Source organism: Myotis brandtii, unplaced genomic scaffold (genome assembly GCF_000412655.1).
Source record: "Myotis brandtii unplaced genomic scaffold, ASM41265v1 scaffold328, whole genome shotgun sequence".
Classification (NCBI taxonomy): Eukaryota; Metazoa; Chordata; class Mammalia; order Chiroptera; family Vespertilionidae; genus Myotis; species Myotis brandtii.
Genome location: NW_005362626.1, coordinates 5,915,398 through 5,936,084, shown reverse-complemented (window position 1 = coordinate 5,936,084; position 20,687 = coordinate 5,915,398). Strand labels below are relative to the sequence as shown.

At 48.2% G+C, this 20,687-nt stretch overlaps 1 protein-coding gene across 1 annotated transcript in view; it reads left to right on the top strand.

The window, feature by feature from the left end:
• The window catches only part of ANKH (ANKH inorganic pyrophosphate transport regulator), a 97,219-nt gene that overhangs the window by 62,763 nt on the left and 13,769 nt on the right, over window positions 1–20,687 (top strand). The window contains exons 5-8 of the mRNA XM_014543552.1: window positions 3,110–3,280; window positions 5,814–5,948; window positions 8,246–8,338; window positions 12,322–12,417. Coding sequence (XP_014399038.1) covers window positions 3,110–3,280; window positions 5,814–5,948; window positions 8,246–8,338; window positions 12,322–12,417 — 495 coding nt within the window. The remainder of the gene's footprint in view (window positions 1–3,109; window positions 3,281–5,813; window positions 5,949–8,245; window positions 8,339–12,321; window positions 12,418–20,687) is intronic.

The following is a 20,687-nucleotide window of genomic DNA, read 5'->3' as shown; positions in this document are numbered from 1 at the left end:
TTTAAAAAATATATATCTTTATTTATTTCAGAGAGGAAAGGAGAGGGAGAGAGAGATAGAAACATCAATGATGAGAGAGAATCATTGATCGGCTGCCTCCTGCACGCCCCCTACTGGGCATCAAACCCGAAACCTGGGCATGTGCCCTTGACTGGAATCGAACCCAGGACCCTTCAGTCTGCAGGCCAATGCTCTATCCACTGAGCCAAACTGGCTAGGGCTAGACTTTTTTTAAAAAAAATCTTCCCTCTTCTCCCCATCTCTGCTGTGCTCACCCTGGTCTGAGGGACCCCCTGTCATCTGCACTACCTGAGATGCCTCCTAACTCATGAGCCTTCCCCTTTCTGCCCTGGATGTCCATCCTTCCCCCTCAGCCACAGAGATCTATTCTCAGGGAAATTCCCGTCCCCTCACAACTGCCCTAAAGCCCGCTTTAAAATTGCTTTCTGGTGTTCATGAGATAAAAGCCAGAGTCTGTGGCCTGCACGTGCTGAATACCCACAGCCTGGCTTCCTCTCTGTGGGCCTGTCCTTCTGCCCCCTGCTCCCTGCACTCCAGCGGCAGGTCCTCCTTTTGGGGCCTCGTGAGGCCCAGCCTCTCCCACTGGGGTGTTTGTGGATCCCTCTGCCCAGAAGGAAATGTTCTGCCCCAGTTCTCCTGCCTCCCTCTGGCTCCTCCCCCCTCCCCCGCTACTTCTGCTGAGGCTATAGGTCTCAGACACACTCCACCTGGGGCGCCCTTCCTCCCCCACAGCCTGGCTCCCCAGCCATTGCCCTCTTTCCCTCAGGCCCTGTCGCAGTTTGTCATCATCGCTCACTGGCATCACTGATCCCCATTTCTACCTCCTCCCCTAGACTGTCAGCTCCAAGACTACAGAGCCCGGGATGTGTGATTTATCACTGACTCCCCGGCACTTGGTAGGGGGCCAGCACTTAACAGGCTCTCACCGGGAAAATCCTCACCATTGACACAGTAGGTTTCCCTCAGAAAATAACCCGACATTCTTTGATGGCTATATGAGGTTCAAACTCGTAATTCTAGATGGAAATGCCAAGGCTCAGGGTTATTTAAATTGATAGGTGATACCATCCACCACGAAGATGTAAGGGCTATGGTAAGTGTTGGACCACGTGGCACCACGTCCTTAAAAAGACAGGAGAGTGACAAAACCTTCACCCTGACCTCCGGAGCTTTACTGGCCGAATGCACCCTCCTGCCCCTTTGTCCCGCTCTTGCTCCCTGTGCTTGGACCATTTTCTTGTTATCTCCACACTTATCGCTTTGCCCATGGCTCCCTGTTCCTTCAAGTCCAGATCCTCCTCCTTGATCCTGCTCGGCCATCCTGATGGCCCCAGGAGCCTTCCTGGACTTGGCAGACGGGGCGTTGGCCTTCACCTATTCATTTTTCATACAAGTTTCAAATCTCTAAATATGGCCCAGCTGGTGTGGCTCAGTAGTTGAGCACTGACCCATGAACCAAGAGGTCACTGGTTCGATTCTGGTCAGGCACATGCTTAGGTTGCAGGCTGGATCCCCAGTAGGGGTCGTGCAGGAGGCAGCCTATGGATTATGTTCCTCTCTCATCGAAGTTTCTATCTCTCACTTCCTCTCTCTCTAACAATCAATAAAAACATATATACTTTTTAAAATCTCTCAATATAATCATCTCAGTTTACACAGTAGGTTTGCATGCATCCCATGTTACACTTGCTGTGGACACACTAGTCTGCATTGCATGTTGGGAAGACTTAGAGGCCTCTCATTCATTAAAGAAATTTATGGGCATCTTGGTCCACTGCACAAAAGTCTCAATCTTCTGATCCAGACACAGCGGGTTCTTCACGAGGCTTCCCTGCAGTTCTTAGTTAACACGACAGCTGTTCCACTGGGAAGCAGTGGTCATGGCGACAGCCATGGGCATCTCTGCTATGTCCTTGAAGCGTGAGCGTGACTGTGAGTATTGCTCCAGCTGGTGACCTCTCCCTGTGCTGCGGGCAGCCTAGTGTGTCCACGGGGCCACGCAGCACCTCGGTCCTGCATTCCCTGAGGACATCTGTGCTGGGGTCTGTCTCATTTACTGGGTTTGAAATGACTATCTGCGTACAAGCAAATCACCCCTATAGCTAATACTTTTATGTCGTTCAGAGAGTTTCTTGGACCGCCCTGTTTTTCTGTGGGCATGATGGCAGTGGATGTACTCATCAATGGGTCTTGTTCAGTCTCCAGCTTCGTTTCTAACTTTCTGTCGTCGCTGATTTCTTGAGACTGCAGTGATCAGGAGAAGCCTCCTTTGGTCAGGGTCACTCAGTGGGGCTATATTTTTCATGCCCGCCGGTTGGTGGATATTTGCCTATTGATGTAACTCAGGGATATCTCCCCTCGCCCATTGCCCTACTTCTGCACTCAGTACACCTCAGTGGTCTTCTGAATGTGTGGGTCCCAGGACTCTGGACAGAGGCTGGGCTGCTTCTCGGATTTCTGCAGGACAGGGAGGGTAAATAGAGTATTACATTTGCTTTAGAGACTTAGTTATTATTTATAACCCTCTTGACTATTTTTTGACCTATTCCATTTTTATAAGTTGATATTTTTAATTTAGCTTGTTTTATAATAACTGGTATTGGTACTTTTGCAGCATTTTTAGTGAATTCCATCTTATAAACACTAATGTCTACTCTTCTGTGTACTATTGTCATTGATCACCACTGTGTGTGTGTGTGTGTGTGTGTGTGTGTGTAAGGTAACTTAGGGCCTCAGGTATCTAGCCTCAAGAGGGTAAAGCTCTACTGTATCTTTGGGGTTCTGGGAAGCCAACATTTCTAGATATTATTTAGCAATAACCTTAACCATATGTGCAGTTGCCTTAAAATAATCTTGGTGGTGAATATAACAAAATGATGATGTGCTCACCCTGTGAATCCCAAATGTCTGACCGTGAATTCTGTGAGAGCAGTATTGAGCCAGAGCCCAATTTCTGGTCTCTTTCTCATCAACATGGAGGTTTCCCCTCAGAAATCTGTTTCCTTTGGGTGCAAGAAATTGGGCTGTGCCTCTGTTGACTGGTTCTGACTCCTCTCCTCTAACTCACTCTCGTCTACCCATCTCGCAGGTCGTTTTTGTAGCCATCTTGCTTCACAGCCACCTGGAGTGCCGAGAGCCCCTGCTCATCCCCATCCTCTCCTTGTACATGGGCGCCCTTGTGCGCTGCGCCACCCTGTGCCTGGGCTACTACCGGAACATCCACGACATCATCCCCGACCACAGTGGGCCGGAGCTGGGGGTACGTCCTTAGAACTCGTGGCAGCCTGTCTGTGCATCTGAGTGGGATGAAATTTTACCCCGCCCCTCTATGAGATGAGAAGTCAGTACGCTGAGCACACTCACTGAGATGTCAAGTGCCGGGGAGTGTCCACAGGGACTGACAGCTGGAGAATTCATGAGCTCTGGAGGTGGAAGGGATCTTAGAGGTCGCTGTCCAGCTCCATATCTCTGTATGAAACTGAGGCTCGGTGACTCAAGTCAGGCTGAGGAGTGCATACAGCATTGATGGTTTTTCTTACTCTTTTGTCAACAGTAAATTATTCTACAGTCATAGAAGACTTTAGCCCCCGTGGTCCCTTTGAACTCACATTTGATCATTTTTCATTTACACCAGGGATCCAGGCGTTGTTCCTACACTCTGTGTTGGCCAAACACAGTCGCTCATTCAGGTACCTGGTGTAGAGTGAGAAGAGCATTTAGGCACCATAGGGGGACACAGAAATTTTTAAAATATGTTCTCCACTGTCAAGCAGCTGTATGTCCCTATTTGGCAGATAAGACCAGTACAGACACGAACCCAAGACAGTGCATAGATGCAGTGAGAACACTGCAGTGAGAGCCACTGACGCTGAGAGGAGGAAGTGGGTGATGTGGCTGACACGCCGCCCTGATGGAGGCAGAGCTTGGACTGGGCCTTGAAATTTGAGTAAGATACAAGCAAGGTATAATCTTATACAAATGACCAAAGCTTCCTTTCCATCAGAGGTGTACACAGGGCCTGATTTATATGTATGCTGATCTCCTACCCTTAGGTACTAGACATCATTTGGATTTATTTCCATCTGGCTATAAGGCAGATGTGCGTGATTAAATGTAGCCCTGAATAAATCACCACACTCCACCCCTGACCCCACCTTTGACCACATGTTACTTTCATCATGTCAGAACATTAATTGTATTGCCCACTTACCTCAATCCCAGGTCAGGCCACCAATAAAACCGGAACTAGTTATTTCTGTCCCAAGGACAACCACATCTAATTGACCTTAATGATGGCACTCCATCTAAAACAGGCAGCCAGCAGCAAAGGAAAGCACATTAAAGTGGCTGAGATGGTCCCATGATGTGACTTTTACCCTCGTGAAGAACCAAAACCAATGTTATTTAGTGAAAACTGGGCTGAAGATAGCACACATCTTTGCTGTGGCATTCTCAATAAAATTCTCACATTTTCGTTACCATGCTTTTATTTTACTTATGCTTCCAAACATTTACATGATTTCTATTAGAGCTTTTTTTTTTCCAGAAGGAAAGAGAAGAGAGAGAGAGAGAGAGAGAGAGAGAGAGAGAGAGAGAAACATCAATGATGAGAGAGAATGAATCATTGATCGGCTGCCTCCTGCACGCCCCCTACTGGGGATGAAGCCCGCAACCCAGGCTTGTGCCCTGACCTGGAATCAAACTGTGACCTCCTGGTTCATAGATTGACACTCAACCACTGAGCCACACTGGTTGGGCCCATTAAAATAAGAACCTCTGTAGGAGATGTGCATAGTGCCCAAATAACCAGGCATATTTGTGAGCTGATTTCAATTTTTTTTTAATTATAAAAATTTTTTACTTTTAAAAGTTACCTCTTCAAGGGTGGGGGGCAGGTGGAAGAGGGTAAAGGGGAGGTAAATGTTGCTGGAAGGAGACTAGACTTTGGGTGGTGAGCACACAATGCAATGTGCAGGTGATGCACTGCAGAATTGTACACTTGAAACCTATATACTTTTATTGACTAATGTAACGCCAATAAATTCAATTTTTACAAAAGAAGAAGAAGAAAAAGGAGTTACCTCTTACTGACATGGCTTCCAGCCAGTCAGCTTGATGATTTAAACAAAAACTAATTTCCAACTTGTTTCTCGGGCCATGGAGTTGGTTTCTGCCTGGGTTAGAGTTGCCCTGTTTGGAAAATAGTGGTTTGGATCGCTCAAGGCTAAATGTGTGTTTTGATTTCACAGTAGCGTGCCAACTGTCTGAGTTCATTTCATTTTCACTGTACATTTTATTTTAATTCAAGTTGGCTAGTCTACAGAGGTTTTTCCTTATATTGTTTTTTAAGTTTAGTGAATTGACTTGGGATTGACATCAAAAAAGAAAGGCTTTGGCTCCTAATTGTTCTTCCTGTTCCACTTCTAGCATTTAGTGAACTTTTGCCTCCCTTACTTTTTTTCTTTTTTCTTTTATTTATTTTTTCCCCATGGCCATTTATTCCCTCTGTGCCCTGTTCCACCTCCACCCACCCCTTCCACCTCTGCAATCTCCACACTGTTGTCCATGTCCATGAGTTCTTTCTCTTTTTTTTTTCTATTTTGCTCAATCCCTCCATGCCCGCCCCCCGAACACCACCACCCCCAGAGCTATCTGCCTGCTCTCTATCTATGAGTCTGTTTCTATTTTGCTTGGTAGTTCAGTGTGTTCATTAAATTCCACATATGAGTGAAATCATACAGCTCTTGTCTCTCTCTGACTGGCTGATGTCCTGCCTCCATTTCTTGATGCAGGGAGATGCAACAATCAGAAAGATGCTGAGCTTCTGGTGGCCGTTGGCGCTCATCTTGGCTACACAGAGAATCAGTAGACCTATTGTCAACCTCTTTGTTTCCCGGGACCTTGGCGGCAGTTCTGCGGCTACAGAGGTAGGGCAGTTTCCGGGGATGTGGGCACTCGTCACTTTTGTAATGAGTAGGGGTGGGGCGGGGGCGGATTACAGATTTGTTTCCAGTGCATTCTGCGAGCTCAAATAACTCTGTGATATTACATTATATGACACATTCCCACTAGGAAGCCATGAGGAGCTCATTCGGTGACTTATAATCATGTAATTCCATATCTTCGTGGGTCTGAAAGAAAACATCTCATTCATCCTTCTCAATGACCGTTTGAGGAAACTGAGGCAAGGACACATGGTTAACGACACAAAACTAGCAAGAAGCTGGGCCAGTATTAGAATCCAGGTTGTCTGGCTCTCGCCCAGTGACCTCTCCATTTTTCCATGGAGTCCGCATGATGCCTCTCCGCTGTCCTTGCAGAGGACAAGGGAGCAGGCCATCGGCTGCAGAAGGGAAAACACCCAGAGGTTCAGGGCCCTTGCTTCTATTTGGACCCACCTGCTGTCACCTGTTTTTTCTCTGCCCTCCTGCATGTACCACCCAACCCATCGTGGCTTTATGTGCTCTTTGGCCGCCTGCCCTCCTCCAAATGAGGAGCTCACTCACAACTCAAGAAATTTACCTGGAAACTGGCAGCCACACTCAAAAGAAAGAGTTGAATCGCTTTTTCCATCTTCCAAGGATGGTATGAACAAATAAAATGACTTCATTAGTTTCCGCCGCCGCCGCTGCCTCTGGAGAACCAAGCCTGTCTCTGGAACAGCCCACCCTTCAGGAAGGCCAGTGGCTGCTCCTCGGGCCTCCTGTTTACACTGCGCCCTGACAGCGCTGTCAGCCTGTCTCCAGCCTGGGGTCTCCTGCCAGTTTCCATGTGCTGAGAAGCCGCTCCTGGCGGCTTGGAAAGGGGAGCACATAAATCACAAGCAGAACCCTTTCTCTCGCCTCAGTTTGTTCCTGGATTTTGTGTATTGAGTCATATCATCTTGGGTGGCTTCTGACACACAGCAGCTGTGTTACTTAAATACGGCAGTCTAGGTTGCCCAGTAAAGAGAAGGTGACCCCCATCACCTGTGTGCTGGAATTCCACCCTCCCCTTACAATAAATAAGGCAACTAATTTATTTATTAGAGCCCTTTCTCAATTGACCTCCGTGGCATAGAGGCATAGCCCATGGGGTACAGAATGGACATCTATTTATCATCTACTTGTGCACATTTCGTTGACTCCCCATAACCGTGTGGGATGGACGTTGTTATTCTCCTGGTTCTGCTGGAGGAGCGGGAAGGGAGGCCTGGCAGGTGAGCACACAGCTGGCAGGTGAGGAAGTGGAGGTTTGAATCCAGGCCCTCCTGATTCCGGCGCTCGTGTTTCTTGCACTGTAACGGTCCCCACAGCAGTTTCTTCAGCCTGCTGGGGACGCCCCTCGTGTTTCTGGCGTGGCTGTTACGTCAATTAAAATTGAGGAAGCCTGCACTCCTCCTTTGCTAGCCAGCTAGCTAGAGAGTTGGACTCTGCCACGGTGTAGGGTTAGATGCTTTGTTTTCATTTCCTTCCTTGTTGTTCACAGAAGGAAAGAAACCCGCTTTCATGGAAGAACATGTTTGACTTCCTGTAAGCAATAGTTATTTAGTTTTCTTAAATTAAAACTAAACACCGGGCTATGCTGCCCGCACAGATTGGAAGGGAGTTGAGTCAGAAGGAGAGAATACGTAAAGCCATCAACCAACACGTGCCATCAGTCGCCCTGAAGGACAGGATGGAGGCGGAGAGTGGATCCTGAGCAAAGGCCACCCAGAGAGCAGCGAGGGCTCAGAATCACAATTGGAGATTCAAGAATTGGGCTGGACTAGAGGGTTTGGTTTGGCTCTCTGGGGAAAGCAAAGATTTTGGAGTCTGGACTTGGGTTGAACTGGCTTCTCAAGCCAGCAATCTGGACTTGGACCTGTTTCTTGTTGGACTCGTGTAAAACAAGACCCATGCTCCTGGTCCCAGGTGCTCTCCCGGGGCTAGCTCGTGCCACCCCAGGGACACTGAGGCGAGAGAAAGGGTTCTGCTTGTGATTTATGTGCTCCCCTTTCCAAGCCGCCAGGAGCGGCTTCCCAGCACATGGAAACTGGCAGGAGACCCCAGGCTGGAGACATGCTGACACCCCAGGGCCCCTCCTAGGCCACCCTGGGGTAGGCCGATGCCTGTCACCCAGTGTGGAGTGACTTGTCAGCGGTGGCCACACCGAGGCAGCTTGCTTTGCCGCATGCAGACGGCCGCTACTGGAGATGCTCTCCGCCAATGCCCAACGCTAACTCTGCTGGCTCTTCCTCTTGCAGGCAGTGGCGATTTTGACAGCCACATATCCCGTGGGTCACATGCCATATGGTTGGTTGACGGAAATCCGTGCTGTCTACCCTGCTTTTGACAAGGTGAGAACCTGTGCGGCGTGGCGTCTGAAACACACTCTGTAAATTAGCATTTGATAGACAGGCATCTCTGGCGAGGAGCACTTCGATGTTTGCCAATCTCTCCTCCCTTGGGAAGGCTAATGTGATATTGGGGATGACGAAGGTAATTGTGGAATATTTCCCTCAGAAAATAACAGAGGTAAATTCAAGCTTCCCTTGATGCTGAGCCTATAATACCGCTCCAAAATGATGGTCACGTTTGGGTTAATCTACTGAGAAATTATGTGTTTGCAAAAGGGAAAATATACTCTCAAAAAAAATTAATACTTTGGATTTTGTTTCTGTGGGGGTTTTTCTGTGGGGGTTTTTTTAGTGTTTTTTTTTAGTTAAACTAACACTAACTTCGTAGCAGTTGTGAAGGTACAGACAGGAAGTGTGTGCTTAAGCTCAGAAATTTATGGAAGTCTTCGGTGTGCGGGGCCGTGCACGCTGGAGTGGTCTCTGCAGTGGGCATGGGTCCTCGTGGGTCTGGCTGCAGCAGCTTGTTGCAGCTGAAAGCTGTTGACAGCAGCTCTGTCCCCTGCTGCTGCTGACACAGCCCAGGGAGCACATAACCCTCTGGTCATGTGGCCTTTGGCTGGGTCAGGAACATCCTGTAAATGTCTGTGTCATAAGGCTTAATTAATTGAACCTAAAACTAGTAGCCTTTTATCCTAAAACAAATGTCCCAAAAAACAGACCCCAAAAAAGATAGTGTGCAACGTTTTAAAATAAAAAATGGGGAAGAAGCACACAACTGCTCCCGGGACTCTTAATAGCAACTATTTGGCCTTGAGTTCCTATAGAACTAGTTCAGAGCCATTGCCAACGTCATTTTATCTTTTTTTCATCTATGTTTCAATTAAAGTTGACGTACAACATTATAATAAGTTCCAGGTGTACATCCTAGTGATTAGATATTTGTATACCTTACCAAGTGATCACCAATATGATTTTATCTTATCCCAACAAAAGCTCTGGGAGGCAAGGAGAGGAGCCTTTTTGCCCAGGGGTCTCCAGCGAGAGAGAGAGAGACCTTATTCCCACACCCACAATCACCCATGAATAGCAACTCACCTCAAAACACTCCTGGGATTGCCACCACACAGCCTCACGGGAGATAGAGCAGCTGTGGTACCCAGAACGCTTTACCGGGAGTGGAGTTTCCCCAGGAGACCATCAATTGGACCATCCACCTATTGCAAACATTCTTTGCAACCTCAGGATGCAGAGCATCTCTTCGAAAAAATGCATTTGATTTCTGCTTCCCAGGCCTCTAAGCGCAGACTTCAGAGGCAAGAGGCACTTGCCGGAGAAGGTGGGCAGCCCGTGTTTGAGTGGGTTTCATCCAATCTACTGATAGAAAGCATTGTTTTCATTTCAAGGAACATGTGTATACAAGTAAATCCTGGAAAACCAAAATGGGTTTAAGTCTTCTTGCTAAATCTCTGGCTCTAGGAGAACAAGATTATATAATAAAACTTGATGAGCATAGCAGGTATTGAAGCATTAGAACCTCCTGGCCATGAAAGTCTCATCTGAAATTGTTTTTGACTCCCTTGAAATAATAAAACTTAACAATACAGCACTGTACAGTTTCGCTAGGCGCATCCAAGAACAACATTGTTTTATGCGTGATCACAGAGGCTGGGCGCTGTGAGACAATTCCTTTAACGAGCGTACCTCCAGCCAGAAGCTGGAGTTACTTACTCAGGGCCCTTTAGAAACCCCACCCATTGTTTCCAGGCATTCTGCTGGGCTGCTCCGGCCATTCCTATGAATGCATCTATTCACCCAAATCTTAGGCACCTCTGTGTGGACTTCCAGAATTCGCACCACTGACAGTTGAAATCCTTAGCCTCTTTGTGGGTTGCAGAATCAGAGATTTAAAATTTCTCGCATAACTTCTGAGGGTGCTAGCTCAACATTGAACTAGTTTTCCACTTGCACACATTCTCTCTAATGTTCAGTTCTCATCTGCGAAAGAGCATGTTTCTGAGCAGATTGGATAAACAACAGAAAGCGCAGATGCCAATCTAGTGACACGTGCTAGTTTATTCTAACCGTACTTGCAGAAGTAGTTGCTATTTTAAAAATAAAAGTGTCCCTGAAGGAGCCGTGGCATGTCACTGTCACCTTGGGCGACCTGTGCTTAATTCCTTCCAGTGTGGCTGCCTTCTCACTCGGCCCACCCGGGCACCACTCACACAGATCCCTGGGGTGGGTGGAGATGGACAGATGTCCTACCACTGTGGCCTGCACTTGGCCATGGCAGCAGATATGCATTAGAGACTGGAAATAAGGCCATGTCAGCTCATCCAGCGTTTGTGCTGGCTGCATCTGCGAGAGGAAGGGATTGGAGAGATTGCTTTGGCCTCTTAAGTCGGGGAAACATCAACAGTTCCTTTCCAGTTGGACCTGTGATCTCTCCGCTGTGTGTCTCTCTTTGGGTGGGATACGGAGTATGTTTTTGTTAGTCTGCTCTGGGACTAATTGGATCCACAACGAGTAGGGAATTGTTCTGCTCTGCTGGTTTCCACAGTAGAGGGCCAGGCACGCACTTGGACTGGGTAATGGCACTCTGAGCAGTGGCACTGAGGTGGCCTCAGCAAGGCTCAGATTCAGGGATGTGTAAGAAAACAGCGGAGCCATCTGCGTTATTTGCTTAAAATTCAATGTCACAAAGGCTGGTGAGCACTTTTTGTGCTTGGGGTAGATTGTGCTGAGTTGCAGGAGCTAAAGAGATGGGTGAGAAACACAGTTCTTTATCTCAGAGAGCGTGCCCACCCCTCACAGGGCTTTGACGCGAGCCCCAAGTACAGGCTAGGATGCCAGCCCTGGCTTCGGGGTCTACACTGCAGGAAGGTGCAGAGGCAGTTTGGAGGGGAACGATCAGAGAGGCTTTAAGGAACCAGTGGGCTGTGAGGATGATGAGCCTTGAATAAAGGGGTGTTTTTGATCATCAGAAGATCCAACGAGAGGAGGAGGAACAAAAGTACAAAAGCCTGGAAACACCAAGTGGGTGAGGGGAAGAGCAAGCGGTTCCCTTTGGGATTCAGGTTGAAAAGTCACGGCGGGGAAGGGAGTCTGGGTCAGGGCAAGCAGGGCCTTGATGGTCACTCCATCTTAGATTCTGGTTGGTGGGGAGGAAGGGCCCAAAGATCACAGAGCAGGGCCATGGCATTCAGGGAGGTGCCCACAGCAGCCAGGAGAGGGCACACAAGGCCCTGGACTGGCTAGGTGGGCACCCAGCATCAAAGGGAGGGTACTGGCCACTGTTCAGTGTAGAACTCTCTCCCTGGATACTGTTCACATCCAGAAACCTGACAGCTGTCTGAGAGAGAGACTCAAAGTGACAGCCATCTTCCAAGCTGTCACTTGAAATCTATACTTTAGACCAGGGATAGGGAACCTTTTTCCTGCCAAAGGCCATTTGGATATTTATAATATCATTTGCGGGACATACAAAATTATCAACTTAAAAATTAGCCTGCTATATTTGGTCAAACATTTTATTAACTCACCCCTAACGCCTTGGCAGGGCCAGATCAAATGATTTCACAGGCCCTATCTGGCCCTTGGGCCGATGTTCCCCACCTGTAGTTTAAACTCATCACAAAGAACACAAATGAGATGCTTTTTTTTTTTTTAATTCTCACCCAAGGATATTTTTCCATTGATTTTTAGAAGGAATGGAAGAGAGAGGGAAAAAAACAGAGAGAAATGTCAATGTGAGAAAAACACATCGATTGGTTGCCTCCTACACAAGCCCCGACCAGGCCCGGGCTGGGAAGGAGCCTGCAACTGAGGTGCGTGCCCTTGACCAGAATCAAACCCAGGACCCTTCAGTTCAAAGGCGGATGCTCTATCCACTGAGCCGAACTGGCTAGGGTGAGATGCTTTTTAAGGTGCACGTTCGGTCAGTTGAGGATGAGTCCAGTCACCATTGTCCTTTCTCCCCCTAGAACAACCCCAGCAATAAACTGGTGAGCACGAGCAGCACGGTCACGGCGGCCCACATCAAGAGGTTCACGTTCGTGTGCATGGCCCTGTCGCTCACGGTAAGGAGAGACAACCCCCCTCACCATGTTTTTGGAAAAGGAGAAATGGTCATATTAAAAGGAGATGTCGTGTATCCCAAAATGTGATGTTATGCTAGGTTAATTAACAACCTCTTCAAAACATTTTACGAGCGATTGTTATTTGAGGAAGCCATTGAATCCAGGAACCAAGGGTCGCGGTGTTTCTTGGGACTTCTTACATGCTGAAGGGAGGCGGACCTTGCCTTTAATTTTAATCAGACTCTTGTCTTGCTGAATAATTTCCAGCCCATTTCTGAACATCCGGAGTCAACCGTATTATCATCCCTGTCCCTTTTCCAAACTTAACTGGTGATATTTTGATTTCCCCGGTGAAAGTTCCTTTCCTAATTACGTTGATGCTGATGTCGCATATTTATTTATTCTCCATGCGACACGTATCGATGGAGCACCTACAGCATCCCACTCTCTGTGCCATCTTCCCGTACAGCTGTGAGCAGGTGCCCCTCACACTGTGCCACTGGCAGGGCCTGTGGGCGACTGCACAGCCTTAAACAGCACATGTCCTTCCTTTATCAGCTCCTCATGGCAGTTCAGATGTAGAAGATAATGTTCAAAAACATGGAGAAAACACATACACGCACTATAATCCAAAGCACAGGGTATATAATTTAAGGTTGTTTATAACACTTATCAACAGAGCACACACACCATTTATAAACAAGCTTACATGGTAGACTGTGCCTTTTGGATGGAGACAAGAAGAGGATCAAAGGAAGTACTGGTCTTTTGAACTCTGTTGGTTTCCCTTTGTTGTGGTGGTGGTCCGCATTGCCTGTCAAGTCCTGTAGAAATTCCCCTTTTTTCTAGTACAATATGAGGATCTTGCTGAAATGCCTGTGTGGGTGCAGTTCTCAGCAACAGTGACTGATAGCGGGACCTAAGGCAGTAAGAGGGATTGGGTTCCGCTGGTGACAGGGACACAGTAACTGTAGCCCTTCTTACCGTCATCACGAGAACTGTTTAGCTGGATGAGTCCTGGCAGTGGTCCTTTAAAATCAAGCCCTATGTATGTTTTAAACCTTTAATGGATTTTTAAAAAAATCCACAGCTTAATATTGGATTCATTGATCCAATACCTGAGTAGATTATAACAAGGGCAACATGGGACAAAGAGCCCATCACATAACACCTCTGACAGCTGATGACCTTGTGTCTGTCCTCAGCTGCCCGTCACTCTAACCCAGCCCCTCATGAAACTGGTGGGGTGTCAGAAATATATTCCAGTGCCACCTGACCCGAGGAATTTCTGGTAGCATGCCTGTGCGAGTCAGGACAGGTTACCCCGTGCAACCCGGCTCCCCTGTGTTCATTATTTCTCTCTATGGTGTGCAAGTTTTTCCCTAATTCCCTAAAATATTAGCAAAACACAGAACAACCTTGAATCTGTTTAAAGAGTCATTTAGGAAAAACAGAGAAGGTTTCTGTTGCAGGAACAGGCCTCAGCGTTGGGAGACGGGTTAAATGACTGGGAGTCGCACGTCAAGTTGGTTGGGATGCCAGGTTCTGTGACTTGGACCCCTTTTGCATAGAAAGCTGGAAGCTCTGGGTTGTTGCTGGCTCTCCTCATCTGTCTCCTTTCGCTCCATTTAACCAACTTCCCACCGCTACAGTGAGTCCAAGGGGGAACTTGACCAGATTGGATTTGAGGATATTTTATCTCTCCTTCAGCTCACAGGCAATAATCTGTACTTCTAAATCAAGTACAAGTTTATTTTGAAATGACCACTATCTAAGATCTAGAAACATGTTTTGGTTTCCCATGTAGAGGTTTTTTTTTTAATGTAGTTATTCTAATGCTACCTTCTGTAACTAGAAGTAGCTGAGGGTAGATTTTCACCAAGAAATTAGAGACTCAGAATCCTCTCTTGGAAAGGAACTTGGAGATGACCCATCATATTTTAGGAAAGGAAATGACTCAGGGAGGTTGAGTGACTTGTCCGTGCACCAGCTAGAAGCCAGCCTTGCAGGCTCATTCTTCACGCCCCACCCCCTTCCTCTGAACCACACAAGCAGGTGATGCTGATGGTGCTGGTGGTTCTGGTGATGGAGATGGTGATGGTGATGGTGATGGTGCTGGTGCTGGTACTGGTACTGGTACTGGTGCTGGTGGTACTGGTGATGCTGGTGGTGCTGGTGGTGGTGGTGATGGTGATGGTGCTGGTGGTGTGTGTGTGTGTGTGTTGCTGTCACTTAAGGCCAAGAGGTAGGTGAGTCTGCTAGTATGCCATAAATTACATTGCTTCCCACACTAGGGTACAAGGTCTGAGGCTAGTGACTGTTACTACTTAAGTCTCTGGTTCTCTTTTTTTAAAAAAAAGTTAAAATACGTTTTTACTCTGGATCTTTGTGAGCTTTGCTTTTTGATGTCAATGGGTGGTAAAAAAGGGAACGTGTGAATTGGCACTCAAACGTGAATCTTCTATTCTGATTTTTATGGGGTGAATTGTGTCCACCAAAAATTCCTATGCTGAAGTCCTAACTCCCAGTACCTCAGAATGTGGCCTCGTATGGAAACAGGGTTAAGGTGAGGTCCTGGTGGGTTAGCGGACCCCCCCACCCAGTGTGCCTGGTGTTCTTATAGGCGGGGGCATGTGGACAGACATGCACCCAAACGCCATGGGAAGACTGGAGTTATGCTGCCAGAAGGCAGGAGATGCCTGGAACAGTCCTTCCCTGGCACCTGCGGAGGGAGCATGGCCCTGCCCACACCCCACAACTGTGAGGCAATACTGCCTTTTGCTGTGGTTCCAAACCCCCGTTTTGTGGTACTTGTTGTAGCAGCTCTAGCAAACTCATACACTGAGGTTTCTGAAAGAAAGGGATCTTGTCATTTATGGTCACATGGATTGATTAACCAGACATAACTATTCAACTGACTTATTTTCTTTTTAAATTCTCCATTTAGTGATTCTGTAAGACACCTCTTTTATTTTATTTCCATATTCTCCATGTAATAATCTGAGTGCAGGATTTGCTTAGACATGTTTTTCACATGGTACGGCCCTGTGCCCACATTTAGATGCTGAATTATATCTTTGTGAATGGCTTTGTGGGGGGCGGTGTAATTGGCATCATAGCATCCACTAGGAGTATTAGTGCTAGATTTAAGTTACTTTGCTTTTTTGGTTTTATTCTGCTTTCCATTAGTCAAATAATGCAATGTACCTCGGCCAGGCCCTGGCAGAGTCCACTCACTGTTAATACTGAAAAGCCAAAACAGCCCCCAATTTTCAGGGAAGGGTTTGGTATCTGGCAGTCACAAACTGTTGTGCACGAAAATGGCAAAGTAACTCAGTGGGGATTGACTCAGAGACGTCCAGGAATTTTATTTTATTACTCTCTATGGCTTTTTTTTTAAATCATTTGTATTCGTCTCAGCTTAAAGACAGAAGCAGTCTGGGCACATTACAGTGTGTAGGGCCCAGGCCCTCCTGACAATAATCACAGTATGAGTTGGGGGCCAGACACGCTGTGGTGCTCGTGGCGTCTCAGTTTCCGATCTCAGCACCTGCTCACACCCCCATGTGCGTGAGGCTCTGACCACGAGCACGTTCCTGGTGGCCTGAAACTCTCCATGTCCTATTGACTGACATCAGGTCAGCATGCGGGGAGTCAGCAAAGCCCAAATCAAACACCTCAAAGGAGTTTTTGTAAATGTTCTCAAATACATTAAGAAACACCCAGTAGAGGAAGGTCCATCAGGTATTGTGTTAAATGAGCATGACAAGGACACAAACACCCAGTTAGCATGCTAAGTGGTCATTTTGTGTGTTTAATGAAGCCAGAAACCATTAGGCCCAGGAACTAAGGAAAACAATCAAAAAACCACCTGGTCCCACAGAGGTATTCCTCCTGGCTGACAAACTACAAAAGTGACCTGGAAAGTAAAGTTGCTGTTTGCAGAGTGACCTGGGGCCTTTGCTGAAAACATTTCTTATTTTTATCCTAATGAGTTTGTTACTGCATTTCCAGCTCTGGGTCAGACGGCCCACTGGTTCCAGCACAGTGAAGTCAACACGAGTTGTGCCACAAGATTATTCTGGGGTCTTCCCGGACCTGCTCTGTCTTTAAGCTGAACAAGGTTCGGAGAACCAGGACGTGATGCTGAGAAAACAATAGTGCCTAGAAAACCTACTCACCTTTAACCAGGTGCCAGGTGGTTTGCAAGAGTCTGTCTGTCTCTGAGAGGTGGCACTTAACCATGTGGTTTGAAGAATGAATTGGCCTTTACAAAAAAAAAAAAAAAAGACGTTTCTAGAAAGCCATGGTGCACCCGCCAAGCCGGCGCCTCTGAACTGATGCCCTGCATGCCCCTGGGACTCTTGTGGCACCAGACTGCCCTCTTTTATTTTAAAGGGTTGAGAAGAGAGGGCCAAAAAAGAGGGATTTAGCTCAAGCTAGAATTTGGGGCCACAGAGCACAGTGCTTATGGATGTGGCCCTCGAAGCCCCAGGGCCTGGGTTCAAGCCTTGGCTCCATCGCCCACCAGCTGGGTGGCTTTGGGTAGGTCACTTAAACGTACCAGCCTCAGCCTCCCTCGCTGCCACAGGGGGAACAAGAAGACCCATCTTTTAAGACTTTAAAAAGAATCCAAAGCTTACATAGCACCAGGCTTGGTGTCAGCAAAGAGTGGGCGCTGTCGCCTAACGTTCCCAGAGCCAGGGGATTCCGAGTGAGGGTAAGAATCTATCATCCCCTGCCTCCAGCCCCGGTGGCTCCTGGTAGAATGGATGCCAATGAATAACGTTTTCCTCCCTGAGGCCTGGGAAGGCTCAGGATGTCCCATCACACCTTCCTGTCTGTAGCCTCCAGTCCCAGGGGCAGACAGTGCCCACTCCAGTGGTCGGTTGTCTTGCTAATTTGAAATGTCGGTTCCCCACGAGCTGCAGTGAGAGCAGAAAGAGAGAAAGTGATGTATTTAGGCTTCTGGCTTAGACGTCCCATAGATCTGTACACACCAACCAGATTAGAAATGCCAGCAAAGGGAGATTATAAGCCACACGTGTATGCATTAATGTGTGATTATCAACGCCTGGGGCTGTGGAACAGACACTTTCGAAGAGATAGATGGTGCTGAGGGGTTCCCTGTTTACGGGCACAGCTCTCTAGAGAAAGAACACATACGTATTTATTCCCGAAGTCATTCTACACATGCCTGAGCCCCTGCGATGCCCCGGGCTCTGGGACCACCACAGTGAAAGAGATCCACTGGCTTTTTTCTTTTTTATTAACTTATTGTTTTAATTGATTTCAGAGAGAGGGAGAGGGAGAGATTTATTCTCTCACATCGTTGATGTTTCTATCTCTCCCTCTCCCTTCAGTGATTCTCTCTCATCATTGATGTCTTTAATCAGCTGCCTCCTGCTTGCCCCCAACCAGGGACTAAGCCCGGGGAATGGCATCGTGACCTCCTGGTTCATAGATTGATGCTCAACCATGGAGCCATGCCGGCCGGGCCACAGGCTCTTTTCTTACGGAATTTATAATCTCAGAGAGAAGACAGGCAATAAGCAAGCAAGGTGGAGTGTATTCGTTTCCTGTGGCTGCTGTGACAAATTACCACAAAGCTGATGGCTTAAAACAGCAAATTTATTCTCTCACAGTTCTGCAGGCCAGAGGTCAGTTTAGGTCATGGAGCCGAAATGAAGGTGTCAGCAGTCACACTCCGTCCAGTGACTTTTAGAGAAGAATCTGTCTCTTGCCTCCAGCTCCGGTGGCTGCTTGCATTCCTCGGCCACGTGACTCCATGACTCCGTGACTCCCATCTCTGCCTCTGTCTTCACATCCCCTCTTCCTCTCTGTGTCTGCATCAAACCTTCCTTTGCCCGGATCTTACACAAGGACATTTGTGATGGTATTTCAGCCCACCCACACAATCCCAGCTAATCTTATTTCAAGACCGTTAACTTAATCACACCTATTACCATATAAAATAATGAATACTTGTGCTGGGGACTGGGGGTGAATATATCTTTTGGGGTGGCCATTATGCAGTTTGCAACAGAGAGTCACAGGTGCTCGGGAGAAAATTAAGTGAAAGAAAAGAGGGTGAGGGAGATGCCTGACAAGATGGTCAGGGAAGGCCCCCCTGATAGGACACATTTTCAGGTAATCGGATGTCCGGGAGCCCAGCAGCCCCGCACTCCCTGCGTATGTATTCGTGACCCGCCATGGACATGCACCTGAGTTTGAGGGCACCTCGGTGCATATTCACCTGCATTGCTCCACCCCTCCTTTCTGCTCAGGCACTGCCTCCGTTTCTCCCTCCCTCTCCAGTTTCAGCCTCTCTCAGCTCACTGCTTTAAATATATTTAAGGCTCCCAACCTTTAAGAAAATTAAAGGAAACATAAAAACCATCTCTTTTTCCGCAGGCAGACTACTAGCACATTTCTCCTCTCCTTGACATCTGAACTTCTTGAGACAATTACCTGAAAGCTCCCTCCCCCACCTTCCTGGCTACCAGGCCCTCTGTCCCCCTGTCCAGCCACCTGCCTCCTGTCCGGGAGCAAGGGGGCCCTACTTCCTTCTGAGGTCGCTCCTTTGATTGGTGTTTTTGCCCATCTCCTATCTCCTTACAGAGCTCACCGAGGTCCCCACTGTCTCATTGCCCAGCTGCAGGGACCCCGTCCGGTTCCCATGTTTGGTGTCTGATGCGGCCCACTCCTCCATCCGTGCTCATGCCTTGCCGTGTGTGACACTGTCCTCAGCTGGTTTTCCTTTTCTCTTTCTGATTTTTCCTCCACAGGCTCCTTGGTGGAAGCCCCTGTTCCTCCCTATGAGTGAGCCCCAAACTCTGCCCTCCTGCCTGCCTCCTGACCCCTCTCCCTGCAGGGCCTGGCTGAGGACATGGTCGCTGTCCCCATGTGAACGGCATCTCCTCCTGGGCCATCAGGCTATATCCGTGGGCCCCCAGCTTTCCGAGATCAGCCTTGTCTGGGGGATTAGGTTGGAGGTTGCTGGAAGGAGAGGTGGTGATTTGCAGACAACACGGGCGGATGGCCTGGTCATACCTTGCCTGCCAGGGCCCTGGAGGCCAAGAGGACTTAAAACATTTTAGTTCCAAAGCTTCAGAGTTTTAGGCCTGAGGGCCCAGGCCAGCAGGGGAGGAAAGCAAAAGGCGGCCATCAGAGAAGGAGGCAGTCAGGCTCTCTCTGTGACTTACTGAGATAATCCCCTTCCGTGAGGTTCAGCTCATCCTAAAATACCGTTATGCTGTTCCCACTGGCATAGGGACCCAGCCTCAGCTTCCTGCTGCTGACCTCACCCATGAGCTGTCACTCAGCCGTGGGGCAGGGACACCACAGGCCTTATTCCGGCCGTGGCCATGGTGCCACGCCGACCCTGTGTCTCCAACAAGGACGGCCTGTTTGTGGCTTTGTTTCTTCCGGGCGGCGGCCCCACCCCCGCGCCCCGAGACTGCCTTCTCATTGTTCCCAGGATCCGGCAGAAAATGACTCTCTTGTGCATTGGGGGGAGGACAGAAAGGACCAAAGGTAAATCAGCTGAACTGAAACCCTCTCATCTGGCGCCTCTGGGAGCATCGTGTGGACCACTGGGCCCTTTGGGCAGCTTTAGACATCCCAGAAATATGGAGGGAGTAAGGCTTCTGGGTCCCCAAGGCTGGGGTTGAAGTCCTAGCTCCCACCCTTTCCCAACGGGGTGCCCTGGGCCAAGTCACACAGCCCTTCTAGGCCCTGGTGACCCCTTTAGTAAAGGAGTAGAAAATCCTGCCTCTCTCCCAGGATTTCATGAGGGTTGAATGAAATCACCAATGGAAAGTTCTTGGTGTGTGATCATGGATGAGTTCCCTCCTTCCCACGGGCCCTCTGCCCGCCCCCCCCCCTCACACTTTAGTAGCCCAGCATTCACTTTTTAAGTCATCATTATCGAAGATTTGAGGGGTTGACTGGTTTGTTCAGGGGAACTCAGAGGGAGAGTAAAGCAATTAAGAATGGTCCCCAAAACTCTACCTAAGCCCTTGTGATAAAAAGGCAGTACAGATCTCCACAATGCAGTCTTAAAAAGCAAGTGAAGGAGCACGCCGTGATGTTATGAGCAGGCTCCAATTTTTTAAAAGTAGTTTTAATTGTGATCAAATACACCTAACTTAAAACTTGGCACCTGGACCATTTCTAAGAGTGCAGGGCAGTACGTTCACATTGTTGGGCTGCTGTCGCCGCCAGCCGCCATCCATCTGCAGAGCTCTTTCATCTTGCAGAATTGGAAC